The sequence below is a fragment of the Anser brachyrhynchus genome (assembly GCF_964034855.1).
Source record: "Anser brachyrhynchus genome assembly, chromosome: 1".
Lineage (NCBI taxonomy): Eukaryota > Metazoa > Chordata > Aves > Anseriformes > Anatidae > Anser > Anser brachyrhynchus.
In genome coordinates, this window is record NC_137694.1 from 60,135,272 (window position 1) to 60,149,662 (window position 14,391).

Sequence of the window (14,391 nt, forward strand, 5' to 3'; positions counted from 1 at the left end):
TGAGCTCAAAGAGCTAAAACTATGCATGACAAATTAAGGAAAGGAACTTCCAGAAATTGGAATTCATGGAGATTCCTAATTCTGCATGTGGTTTGTTGAACACATTGCAGAATATTAAGAAATGTTTTATTATTTAACATAAAATAAACATCTGGACATCAGGAAGAGGTTCTTCACCGAGAGGGTGGTCGCACACTGGAACAGGCTCCCCAGGGAAGTAGTCACTGCACCAAGCCTGTCTGAATTTAGGAAGAGATTGGACTGTGCACTTAGTCACATGGTCTAAACTTTTGGGCAGACCTGTGCGGTGCCAGGAGTTGGACTTGATGATCCTTATGGGTCCCTTCCAACTTGGGATATTCTATGATTCTATGATTCTATGATTCTATAAAAAGTGTTTGTCCTTCATAGCTTGAAATGTCCTTGATGTAACCACTCATTCATTTAAAAGCTTAAAGCTGTTGTAGGAACTGAGCAAACTTTAGGGGAGTTAAATCAGTTAATTTTGATTTGAACAGCAATGCAATTTACCTTTTTTTTTTTTCTCAGTGATATACAAAATAAATTTAATTTTGAGTTGATTTAAACATTCATCGTAGCCATGCACAAAAATATAATGACACTTTCTTATAAAAAGCAGAGCAAGTAAAAGCAGCTGGATCTCCCAAGTCACAAAAACGTGGCAGTAGTAGCACCTTTTTTTTAACAACTACCCAGCTAATCAGTGCACCCAGCAGATTACAGAAGGGTGCACTCTCCTCTGCTCCGAGGAATCTGGGCCCAAACGCTCATGTATTGAGGCAGAGTCCCACACGCAAAGTGAGTCCTAGTCTCACATGCAAATAATGCTGGAATGGAACACTCCTCTTCTCATAAAACTGCCTGTTTGCTGAAAATCCTTAAACATTAATTGATCAAGTTATAGAGAATAACTCTGCAGCCTTATTGTTCACTAACACTCAGTTTCTGTAGCATATCCTCCTGGTTTCTAGCTGCCACTCCAGGATGTTGCAGATCTGTAATCTCAGCTCCTGAGTCATATCTGCCAGCCCCACATGGATATTTCTTGTATCCTAGAGTGTCTCATATGGCAGTAGGCATCTATGTTTAGGCAACTGCTGGGTAGTCAGCTGAAGAGCAGTCTGGGCTCCCCTGACTGTAATGGCCTGCTCTCTGCAACTCTGGTGGCAGTGGGGACACCTAGTTCACTTACCCTCACTTCCATTTGGGTATCTGGTTCCTAGCCCAGACTCCTTCCATTGCAGTGTTGAGAACATTAAGCTCTTTGTATGATTGCAAGCTTATAAAAAATTTTAAAGGACAGTCTCTTCCTAACTCCTAAAATACCAACAATTCCTCAACCAAAGAATAAAATCTGGTGGTGATAAAGTACACCAAAGTCCCTTGGTGAAAGACAGAAAAATCCAAATATTATCATATTGGTTGCCTAATAGTGGCTAAAAAGACCTTTTCTGGGGGGGGGAGTCTTCAGAAATGTTACTTCAGTAGCGACTGACAGGAGAGGGGAATGGAGGGGATGAGAAGTGTCTTTGAGTCAGCTACACAGTTCTGAAGGCTCAAGAGACAAAGCTGCTTGCCGTGATACTGAGAAAACTCTACTTAGAGCTGAAGTTAACGTTTCTATCATCTTTCCTTCTCCTTTCTTTTACATGTTTTTATATTCAGCACAAAGCCACATTAGTGTCTGGATGTGAGCAAACTTTTTGCCCTCACTCTAAATCAATTATTACATTAGGATGTCCAGTTCATTGGAATCTCTGCATTTTCCTGAGTCTAGTATTTGGCCCTATACCAAGAAAAGTTTACTCAGATAACTTCTCTTCAAAATTGCTTTGTGCTTTCTGTTCAAAGAATGCCCTGGATGTCCCCTCCAAAAACAGATTCTTTTACGTTGTACTATGTATATTTCCCAAGGACTGTTCATGTTCATGTTCACTGTTACTTTTTTTCTTCCTGGCTATGTGACCACAGAATCTCCCATTTAGTTTAAAATATCTCTTAAAACTAAAATGAAGAAACTCATCCAGTTTTTCATGTACCAGAAGTACACTATAGCACTTTTTTATTTGTTTTTAAGCTCTCTTAAAGTGATATATTTAGGAGGTATGAGGGGAAAGAACTGGGCAGTCCTTTATTTATCTTCCCAACAGGTGCAGCACAGGGAGGCACAAAGGCAGCATTTGCTAATTTCAGTTCTGCCAAGTACAAGTACCCTCTGGTCTGCTAAAAAGCCATTTCCTTTCTTTCCTTCTAAACTCAATGGAATTTTGATTTTAGTATGACAATGTTAAATATTTTTCCAGTGCATAGAGGTACTGCTTTTTGCACAGGGTGGAAGAGATTTTCAACTCCAGTAAGAGCAACAGTAAACCAGATCAATCTTGCATTATCCACCTACACTAATATTAAAATAAAATCAATGCATTGTATAAGGAAAAAAAAACAATGCAGTTCCTTCATTTACATCATAATAAAAAGAAAGATAAAAATCCCAAACCAAACCAAATCCAGTTTTGAGATTTGTCTTTGCCAGTTTTTTTTTTTTTCCCTATCAGTCAAGTTAATCTGATTGGAAAATTAGTCTTAAACTTCAGAGCAGTGGAGACATAAGGTCAAAGAACAAATCCAAGACGGACTGGTATCTCAGAAGGAAGTGTGGGAGCAACACTTGGAAATTAGCTATGGGAGGGCAAAGACGGTCTAAGAACAACTCAGATCCTAACATACAACAAGATCAATGCAGGAGGACATGGGCTCTATAGAGTTTGGGATGGGAGCAATGCCCACACCAGTAGAGCTAATTATAACAGTAAGGAGTAAGTTTGCTTTCCATTTGTAAGAGATCTGAATTTATTAGTTAGAGGTGATGAAGAGAAACTTTCTGAAGAATTGTTAGAGAAATAAGATAAGGGGTTAGGGTTTCCTCCTTCCCTCACCCATCAAAATCTGTGTACATGTGACTTTAATACAGTGCTTGTAAATGATGCATATGGGCCTGGTTTTGAGCGTGACTGGGCTCCAAAACTGAAGGTAGTTAGAAATAATAGGAATGCATTTTACAGTCAGTCCTGGAGAGGGGCAATGATAATGACAGAAGATAAATGTCTGTATGCTTTCCTTGTGCCTTGCTGAAGCATGTGTCTATGCAGCAAGGACAACAGCAGCTGCACTACCCAGTTTGGTGCCATAATAAAATGATAATACACGTTCAACTTTCTGCATGAAAAGCACAAAGCAATGTTATACAATGTTGACATGCTGGGTTCTTGAATTTTCAGGAAAACTTTCGATCAGCAGTGATATGTTAATTTTGGTGAAAGCCAAACTCATATGCTTAAGCAAAATTTCCATTTAACATTTTGTTCACCTCCAAAAAATTGTCTAGTCTTGAAAATATGATATTAAAATAAATCCCACTTTAATTAATTTTTATCCATCCCTTATACTGAGATTGATTTCCCTCCGGAACACTGCTTTAAATATCTACTTACGTGATTTATATGACTAACATTGATAAAACTTGGCTACTAGTGCCACAGTTATCTTGATATAGCTAATCGTGTTATTAAATAATGTAAATGCTATAAATATAATGCAAATATAACTACAGAAGAGATATGATGAAAAAAACTGGTCATGTTTCAAAGTAACGGCTGTTTCAACTGGGCTTCTTCAGAGAGAACACTGTCGTCACGTCTTCAAAGCAGTCTCTACTGATGCACTTGTTTACCTCCTTTCACAAATTTCTTCGTGTTTCAAAGATCACCGTTCTAACAGACAAAATTTGCACATAGCTTTCTTCAGAACTTTTTAATCTCTGCTGTTTATAGATCTAAAAGAGTTCTACTAAAGCACTGGCAAAAGTAGACACACTGATTTTTTATTTTGATTCCTTGCCAGTATGTGGCTGCTCCAGGCAGTGTTCAAGCAGAGCTTGCAGACCCTTAGAAAATGAAGCTGGCAGACAGTTGATAAATGCTTTGGCTTAAAATCTGGAATGGTCATTTAACTCATGGCCATGAGTTATTTCCTAGATTGGGGAGAATAAATAAGGCAAATTTACAGAGCTGCCTACTGGGGAATGACTTGCAGCTGTCCCTGTGGGATGTTGCCCAGAAATAGTTTGCAACCATTGCTCTTGAGAGACTTGGCACTTCTACAAAAGCATATCCAAATGCCACGGCCTGTGACAGTTTAAGAGGGCACTTAATTAATGGGCAGCTCTTATTAGGAATATTGGTAAAAGGAAAGGGGACAAGAGGAAAGATTGGCTGACTGATTATAATAAATTACAGGAAGTAATTATGTGAGGGAGGGTTATTTTATTAGTCACTAGGAAAACTAAAGGCTGTTAAAGTTAAATGCACTGATAAAGGTCTTTGGCATCACAGTCTTATTCCACTCGTCCGCTGGGATCAGTTAACGGGACACCCATTGATTTAGTCTTCACCTTGCGAGTATGAAATTTTAAACAGACCAAGACAAAACTATCTTACAATGACATGACCATATACTTCAAGGAGCCCACAGCCGATGTAGTTTATAGGACTTTGACTCTTTAGGAGTACAGTAAAGGCCTTACATCAGGCTGTTTCTACAGTTACGAATTTGATTAGGCTGAAGTGCTCCAACACCCTTCTCTAAGCCAAGTGGTGTGTTTAATTTGGGGATCCTATTTGTTAAGAGCATGTTGTGAGGCTACGCTCTCACCAAGTCAAGAAATTTTTCACTTTGGTAATTTAATAATCTTAAAATATCTCAAAGAGCATTTGACTTGAAAAAACAACAACACTAACAAAACAAACACCACACAAAACTAGCCTGAGTGCTTGCTGCAGCACTGCCTGAAATATCTATTTACTTCAGAGACTGCAGTGACAAAAAATGTAAAGCTGAGATTTTCTTAACATTCAAATGTTAGCCAGTTTCTGATTGCACAGCTACTTGCTCTTGTGTACGCTGTTTTTAACTGGAATGTCCTGTGAGAATAAGGAGTGTGGGATCATTCATGTAGATTGCTTCTTTTGGAAATATTAGCAAAATACTAATTAGGTACTTCTGTGATGCCGAAACATTTTCTACTGCAGTCAGCACACAAAGGTTGCTTAGGGATTTCTTCCACCCGTGCCTGCCAGAATGTGGTCAGTCCACAGATAATCTTTATTACTTAATTGTCTCCAATACTTCGCACATTGGAAATTACCTTGAGAACAGACATCTGATGGGCAGTTGAGTATCTGAATTCTTACTGATAGAGCTACTACCAGTAGTAGCACTGGTACAGTACTATTAATAGCATCAGTACCACTACAAACACTCTTGGCACTAGTATAGTAAGTACTGCCAGTAGCTCAGGTGAGTTCTTAATGTATCAAAAATCTTTAGGAAGCAGCTAATCTCTTCAGTACACTAGTGTAAGTTTGTTATCACCTTTAGCTAGTGGCTGCAAATAATCTGACTGCAATGAAGAAGAACCACTGTACAACCTGTACCTACTACTTCTCCAGAGCTCATTCCTATCTGTGAACTCTAGCTCCATCAGGACATAAGGCTTCAATTTTGCTTATGTATCTCAATGTTGACTCATCAGAAGTCACATATTTGTTCCAATGTCAAGGTATTTTGGTTCAGAGTCAATAACAGCACAACCCCAGAATCACTTTTATATTTGCTGTATTGTAAGAACATCTGTGAAACAATCTAGTCTTAAATAGAATAATAATCTTTAAAACACAAACCTCCAAACCATTTTTTCTCCAACACATACATCTTTTGAAAGTGCAGAAATATTTAATTTTTATTTCATTTTATTTTTTTAGATGTCAGTCACAGAATGCATTCTGATTACACTGTGTAATTTCCAGTCAAATAACAGATCAAATAAAAAGGACACTTAATACATGTGTAAATCATTTGAATTACAAATAAGACACTCTAGAAGTGGCTTGGCTCTAGGTTTGATATAGAGGATTAGGCTCTAGCATTAATACGTGCACTTGGTGTAGCTATTTTCAGATGGATACTTCATCCATCATTGTCCTCGAGCACTGAGGAGGACCAGTAAATAAAATGATCGTGTTGGTCTGTCAACACTACTTGCTTAAGATTCAGTCATGCAAAAAGTTTAGTTTTCACATGTTCCCACCCCAACAAGATGCTTAAACTGTTTAATATTCCTGATAGTTGCTCTGCTCTGCTCATCTTCCACAAAAAATAGAATATATTTCAAAAAAGACTTTTCAAATAAATCAAATTCTATTGATAGGTCAGTTTAAAATCTTTTTTTAAAAAATTCAGTCAGTTTTAGATAAAGGGCAGTTTTAAAAGTACTTATTCAAACTACAAACATGGGCTTATCAGACCTTTCAGAATTGATGGGAAACAAATGGTATTTAATGACTTCTATTCTTTCCACAAGATTGTCTTTAAGATTAAATTCAGTTTTGCATTTGGGAATGCATTAGGGAATGTGTCTGTATACCTCTTATTTCCCAGTAGTTTCAACGCATATACAATCTGCACATTTGTGGCTTTTTAGAAACTGTGAATATCATCAATGCTAAACAACAGTTATCAAAATTTCTAACAAAAATGTCTAAACCTGAACAAAAAAATAGTGAAGAGCTATAGAAGTATTGCAAGTATAAGAGGCTTATTTAGCTCAAATTTCCAAAATACTAAAAAATAAATGCTAGTTTTTAAAATGTTATAAATTAATAGTTCCTGATTTTTTTTCATCTGTTTGGACAGCCTCCAATGTACATGATTTTGTATCTTGCTATCAGACTACGTAATCAGTTTGTTTGCTGTCAACTTAATAGTACAAAGAAGGGGCTGGTATTACCGCCCTTAACTAACCTTCTGAAGCATAAAATAATAATTTCTGTGTGGCAAAATGTATCTTTCTAGTTTGATCTGTATAGAAAAACTTACTACATTCTTCATTTATGCATTTGACATATAGAATGCATTTTCATCAGAAACTTAAAGCTTTCATGAACATATCTTTTCTGCTGAATAACTTTTACAACCTAATTTTCAAGAGAATAATGAAATGCATATCAACATGCTGCTTTTTAAAAACATAAGAAATGCTTATACCTTGTTTTCCAGAGTCTAGATATCTTACCTATAGAGAAATTATTGATTGCACAGCAAAAATTCTGCAGTCTTTTAAAAATGAATACAGTATGTGCCCAATGAAGCAGTTTCTTAGTATCTCTGTAAAGCCATTGTTCATTCTCTAAAGTAGTTGGAGGTCAAAGCAGTTTTGCCTTATACCTCTACCTGAAAGTATTCTTAGTTTAAAAGGATCAACGATCTGTCATGATGTAATGATTTTATGAGGCTTTCACTATTAGATGTTACTGTTGTTGAAATGTGCAAGATGGTCTAAAAAGTGTTTTGTATGTGTGTGCACATACTCAGTTTTCCTGTAATTAAGAAACGTTCAGGTAATATTTTCTATGCTTACCATCTTTCTTGGTGGGTTCCGGCATTGTTACAAGAACTCTTTATTCCCAGGGAGTTTCAGCCTTTCAGATGCAGTAAGTAGTAGCCCCAAGTCCAGCTGAGAGAGTATGCAGATCAGTATGACAAGCAGAGGGTGAGAAGAATTCCTCTGCTTTATATACTGCAACTGAAATATCAATCAAAATAGCACCTCCTCTCTTTTCAATGCAAACACTTTGAAAATTGACAGTTATGGGAACCCCTCTCACATCTGTTGTCTGCAGCCTCTGCTCCCTTGGCTTTTGGAAGGAATCTCTGCTGCATTGCATGGGGCTGATGAGAACATCTATAACTTTCTAAATTCAGCTGCACTGCTCGCTCCCTGCGTCTCTCTTTGTAACACACAGACATGCATACACATGCAGATAGAGGTTGAAAAAGTGACTGCCAAGTTATTGAAGAGCCCCTCCTGCCTGCAGAACTAATAGGAACTACCTAAATAGTTTTACCTCTTTTTCACAACATAAAAGGGACAAGTAAGTATGAGCAGGATGCTTTTGATTAAACTTCACTTCCTTCTTTGGAAAGAAAGTGGGATGCAAAGATGAAGTGCGTAGTAAAGTACTTTGTGGTATTAATGAAGAAAAAAATGATTATTGTGCTCCTGTTTGGAGCAGTGAAGACCTTCCATGCCTCCTTTCTGTTTACATTTGCTACACTTTCCTGGGTCCTTTCCCTGTCTGAGGATCCCTGAGGAAGAGATATCCTTATTTTGGATTAGGTAGAGACTGTAGAGTTTCTTTCAGCACTTCTACCTCATTAACTGGAGATGTCACTGCTGAGAGATGAGATTTCTTCTTTCCACCCATCCAGGAGATGTTATACTCCTTGCCTTTGCCAAGCCAGGAAGCCATACAGAAGGAATGGAAATCCAATCTGCAGCAGACACAGTGAGCCACTATACTAAGCCACTGGGCCGTCCTCCTCTTAAACTCCTACCTAAACTACGAATATGTAGGCAATAGAATTGCAGGTCAAGTTAAACAGGGGTACAAGGATTTATTTTCTTATGCACTTTTAGGATTTCAAGACAAAACTGTAATGCGATAGATTAAGTGGTCCTGAAGGGTTTCATGCTATTAAAACACAGGAAGGTGTTCACATCATTGTCATGTACCAGTAAGAACTAGGCTACTGGACAGTCTGCACACTGTCTAAATACACCCAAATACTATAGAAATCATATTTTACAACTTTGCATTGGAGTTAGGGAAGTTGGAGTAGTCATGTGCCTGTTTATCCTCTAGCCAGTGCGTGATTGTTTCCTCTATGTTTTCTGGATATTTAGAAATTCCATATATATTTTATAAGGGGTAGTCATTTCATTCATTTATTTAATAGAGCAGACTATCACGTAGCATTTTTCCACATCAGGCTTTTTCTGCCATACTCATTGTGGTGTTTTATTATCTGACTAATTCATGTGCCTATAAAATACAGAGAAAGACATGACTCACACTGACGCCTGCCTGCAAGAACCTAAACAAAGAATGTTAAAGATATTTTCCCCTTGTTTTCATATCACCGTCTTGGTAAATCTGCTTATATCACTGAAATAATTCCTGTGCTTGGAAAGCAAACAGGATTCCACCTTAATGAGGTAACAGGGGATTTTGTATGTCTGTGTATGATTGTAGTAACACCGGGGAACTGGTGTGTGTACAGACCTAATAACACTGTAGAGACCATTTTTTTCCTGTTCCCTCTATTTCTGTCCCTACACAGGCATTGAACATTGCAATGGCTGGAACCAGAAGAGAATGAAGAGCAACTGCTGATTCTCTCCAGTATGGTGTTTCTTGAGCATGCCTTTGTAAGATGTAATTACAGTTTGCTTTGCATTTCACCCATCAAAAGCCAAGAGGTGCTGAGAACTGTGTGTTTGTACACTCCTGCTAATACAAAAAATAAATATGGTTGCAGAGTAGCACCAGGTGGTTTACAGAGTGGAGCTCCTCCAGAATCTCACAGTGAGAAAGGACTGAAGGCCAGGGAATACCTCTACATTCTTGAAGGGCTTCCTCTACAGCAAGACAGCATGTAAGTCAGGGACTACCTTTATACTACTAAACAAATCAATGCTGAGAGCACTCACTGGCTCTGAGGCCAAGTGAAAGGACATAGTTTTCATACATACAGTAAAAACTTCCTCTCTGCCCCAAGAGAAGCAGACTGCAACCAAAATGTCCACAGGGCATGGCTGCTGCCACATGCCTGAATTGTGCTTAGGCATAGATGGAAGAGTCTTGTTGGCATAAACCAAAACGGTAGCAGGGCACATGCTAACAATCTCTACAGGACATGTCAGCCCATGCCCTGGTGTGTATTCTAGCCCTAGTATAGGCAGGCTCTATATCGGCTCTATAAACTCTTCTAGGAAGCAGAAGAAAAAGTAAAATCATGTGTAGGAAAATAATCACATAATACTATAGTTGCCTTTGTAGTATGTGGAAAGATGTGTTTTTCTTGAGGTCTATTACGTAAAAGCCAGTCAAAAGTGTAAGCAAAAGGCCATTCAACTGCATGGAATAAATCAAAACAGTGGAGTAGCAATCATCTGAAAATTTGCCCACCTTTTCACTCTTTCCTACCCTTACATTATATTTATATAATTAATTGCATTTGATGTTATGTTCTCCCTCAATCTGGCCAAAAATTCCAGTGATACAACTTTTCTGTAATGTAATTTTAAACTGTATTATAAAAGATGCCAAAGGGTTAGATTTAGGCTGTGTTGTCTCAGTGTACCTTAGCAGTAGCAATGACAGGGAAAACATTTCTTTTCACAAATAAATAAACAAAATACAAAATAAATATATAACAAATAAACCATATTTTAATTGTTTCAGTTCAATTTCCAGATGAATCCATGCCTCAAGGATCTGCAGATACTTCATACAGGAAAGACAAAACAAAGTTTATGTGTGCTTTTCTCTAATGTCAGAAGACACTCTCAAGTCTTTCTGGGCCATTGTTTAAACGATTGGTGGTGGTTACAGTCCCCAGATACTTTTCATTTACTTTTTGAAGTTTCTTTGGACAGACACAGCGCTAGGAATTCATTTACAAAAAAAAATCACTTAAGGGGAGCAAGCTGTGTTTTCTCTCAGTTGGGAAATTGTGGCTGTGTAACATACAAGACTCCAGTCTAAGACTACCTAGGCAGTGTAGTTTGTTCTTCTTCCTGCACAAATGCTGTCTCAAAGTTGACCCCCATCTTGGCTGTGCTGTAACAGTTATTGGTACTTTAGTGCTGTTAGATGTCTGTTATTCAGATCTTGCCTTTCACTTGTATACTTCTTTCCCATGTTTGCAGAGTGCATGGTAATCACCAAACTTGCCTCATCACTGCATATGTGAGAGGTGTTGATTTTGGCCAATAATCGCCCAAATTGCTTTATGACTGTTTAAAAAAGAAGGAAAAACCTGAAAAGAAGGAAACACTTGACTTTCTTGTAAGTTTTGTTTGATGTGTTTATTTTTCTTCTATTTGGGTTATCTCTGATCTAAGGCTTCATGGATCACAGATGGCTAAGCACACTTACAGTTATCTGTCCACATAACCTGTATACTCTCTATTAGCAAATGCACCTTTTTATTCTTCTGTGAGGTTAGGATTTTTAACCATTTTTTTTCCTGGGGTTCTGCTCCGCTCCTCATATACAATTGTCATTGTATCTGACAATCACTCTGCTGATTTGACTGCAGCTCATCTTGTGAGGCAGCTAAGGCAAAAGAGGAAGCACTCAGGTCTTACGTGCTGACCACACAACTCCTGAGCAAGTGAAAGGGCCACAAAGCACCTTCTGATTCAGCTGCCAGCCTACTTGCTAGATGACTGAGCCAGACCCTTCACAGAAATCACGATATGGAAAGAACTGACCTCCATTTTGTTTCTAGCCCACCTCCTCTACTTCAAAAGATAGAACTGGAGGATCTGGCTTCCCCAGCTATCCTTTCATCAAGTTAACCCATTGCTAAAAGCACCCCTAGTTTGCACAGGCTGTCTCACATCTCTGTGTGAAAATGTACTTTTTCATAACTTAATATTCTCCTTCAATAACTTGGCTTGTGACCTTTTATTTTGATTTCCTGTGAAATTTTCTGGCCTTCTGACCAGGGTTTGTCTGCATCGCACTTTTGCTTTTGTGTACCACCATAAGCCTTCATCTCATCGACCTCAGGGGCCAAATATAAACTTTCTGAGTTCTTCACCTCCATTCCTGTCCCAATTAATGTTGCTGTCCTTCTGTGGTCTCTTTCCAAAGCATGAGTGTCCTATTTTAACTGTTCAGCTCCTTCAGTGGTTTCCAAACAGCAACTAACCAAGGCATCAGATAATTAAATCATTCTGTCTCGTCTGTTTTTAATAAATTCCCTTGGTCATACATCCAAAGCCTTTATTTGTTCTTGCAGCTGCTAGATCTACATCCATAATTTCTTATTTGCTGCTATTCCTAGGACTGAACTCTCTCAGTGACTTCAATCTCTATTCTAGTAAGCCACTGTCTGTTTGTTACCAGAGAAAAATCTTCATCTTGTCAACCAGCTAAAGGATCAGGATTGATTCTTGCAAGGCCTCAGAAATGAATCTTTAACTCAAGTGTTTAAAAATTTTCCACTGAAATGTTTTACTGATATCGACAAAAGCTGATCCATTGAAACAAGAATGCTGGGCAGAAATGATCAGTTCAGAGAATGGGAAAGGATTCCAAGTCTACACAGGACAAAATCTGGAAATGAACCCCAAAATGCTGATATACAGCTCAAAATAGCATGCAATTTGTAGCCAGGGGATTCAACTAGATACAACAAACTTACACTTAGGTCTCTACTTTGATACATTCAAGTCAGTCTTGAATATGGCTCTTATCTTGCATGGGAATGTCTTTATTACCAGACTGCTAGGATTATTTCTTTTTAGTTTATTATTTAGTTTATTATTTCTTTTTTTGGTTTGCAATGTATTATTTCTCTCAATCCAGGTAGATGGGTGGATGGACTGCTTGGTATGCTGGTGTCTCTATGAGTTTTCATTAAAAAATTAATAGTATCTCATTTTGTACTGATTATAAAATAAAATAAAATAAAATAAAATATAAATAAAATAACAACATATAACAGAAAAACACTTTTCATGAGTTATAATATTTGGACTTTTGGAACATCTGGGAAACGGTTATTTATTGTGTCTGAGGAAAATCAATATGAAGCAGCAGCAAGCGAGCTTTCCCTTCCATCCGGAAGGACCAATAAACATGCATTTCCAGGAGGATGTTGGAAAGAAGTTTGACAGTGCGCAAGCCCCATTTAAGTCCCACATCCCTTCCCACTGGAACAAAGCCTGAAAATCCCATTCTCCATTTCTGCAGCAGAATCACTTCATAGGGGTGTCATTTGGTGCTCAGCTTCTGCATTTGCCACATACTCTATTTAATATAGGTCATTCTAGATTTTGGTACATTTGTCTCTTTTGGTGTCACTGATAATCTGAAGAGCATCTTTTCTGCCAATAAAATGAACAAATCAATTATTTCAATTTCTACCATACTGGCAAGTGGAAGACTAAAAATGTAAAACTGAAAAATGCACAAATTCTACTTTTGCAAGAGAGGGAAATACCTCAGCATAGAAGAATGCTTCATCTCAGGGTAACTGCTGTTGTTAAGTCCCTATCTGATTTGTGAAGGCAGTCCTTTTGGTCTTACATGTTTACAGAATTTACAGGTATTGATGAAAGACATCAGGATTTACCTGGCCAGCTCAGTTTGATCACAACCTTACACTGTAGACCTGCCAGGAAAAAGACTTTTCTACTCTGTTCTTTTCTCTCATGTAAATAAGATGTGACCTTGGTTGAAAAGTGATGAGAAATATTTTCTGTATAGATGTAGTATCCACAAATGGGGTCTTACTCTATGCAGCAAGATGAGGGAAGATTAATCTTTAAAGCCTAGATTGCGTTTTATTTTTTTCCAAGACAGTCGGCTTGGAGACACTTCAAGGCACGTACAAGATGTCGTTGACAGATAAACACCACTTGTCAGCTTTACCTTCTGCCTTACAATGACCCAAAGAGTGGCATTACTGTGTAAGCAATACATGCCCCATGGTGTCCTATAGCAGTCACAGTGTTTCCTTTCTGACAGTAAATTCCAGCGCACTGAGGCACTCTGCACCAAAGTCAAGAGCAAGTCCATAGGTCAGGGCAGCAGGCAAAACAGCAGGAGGAAGCAGGAGAGCAGTTTCTTTCTTTTGACTGCTTTGGTGAATCAATCAGAAAAAAAAAATATATATATATATTTATATATATATATAGTATAAGGGATGCTAAGAAAGGAAAAGTGATGGGAATTTTGCCATTGACTTCAAGAGAGCCAAAGCTTATTTCACTCTGTTTTTAAGAGGAAACTTGAAAGAGGAATCTGCAACCAGGAGAGGAAAGAGACATTGCAGCCCAGATTTTTGTTCTCACTTCCACAGGTGAAATTGGAAGCTACTACTCACCTGAGCTATGCCTAGGTAAGCAAGACCCATGTTGGGTTTACATGCTCCATCATACAGCAAACTGTATGGTTGTGAATGCCTGATGCAGAATAACAAAGAGTTCTCTTCAGCCCAGATTTGATCTGTTCATTAAGCATATGAAATTTATAACAACAGTTTACAAAGAGCACATGATTGACACAGCAAATTATAATAAATCACTCTGGTATGGTGTCTCCAGTGTTGCCCAATGAAATTTGGGATGAGGAAAATACCCCATTGTCATTAAAAACTGGGATTCAGATCTCCTTAGTATTGCATTTTTTGTGTGTGTTTTCTGATGCAAATATAGCATTTTGCCATTAAATTTGA

The 14,391-nt window shown here is 37.9% G+C and overlaps 1 protein-coding gene across 18 annotated transcripts in view; it reads right to left on the reverse strand.

Annotated features, from left to right (window-relative positions):
* MYBPC1 (myosin binding protein C1) overlaps positions 1-7,638 on the reverse strand; it is an 81,915-nt gene extending 74,277 nt beyond the window's left edge. For 5 of the 18 annotated variants that reach the window (XM_080558408.1, XM_080558404.1, XM_080558405.1 and 2 more), the window contains exon 1: positions 7,496-7,622. Coding sequence is in view for 7 of the 18 variants with exons in the window: in XM_080558417.1 (XP_080414543.1) it covers positions 7,496-7,520 (25 nt within the window). In the remaining 11 variants the exon portion in view is untranslated. Of the gene's footprint in view, positions 1-7,469 lie in introns of all 18 variants that reach the window. The other 13 variants (XM_080558417.1, XM_080558415.1, XM_080558411.1 and 10 more) reach the window with 8 other exon arrangements.
* Positions 7,639-14,391: the final 6,753 nt, after the last annotated feature.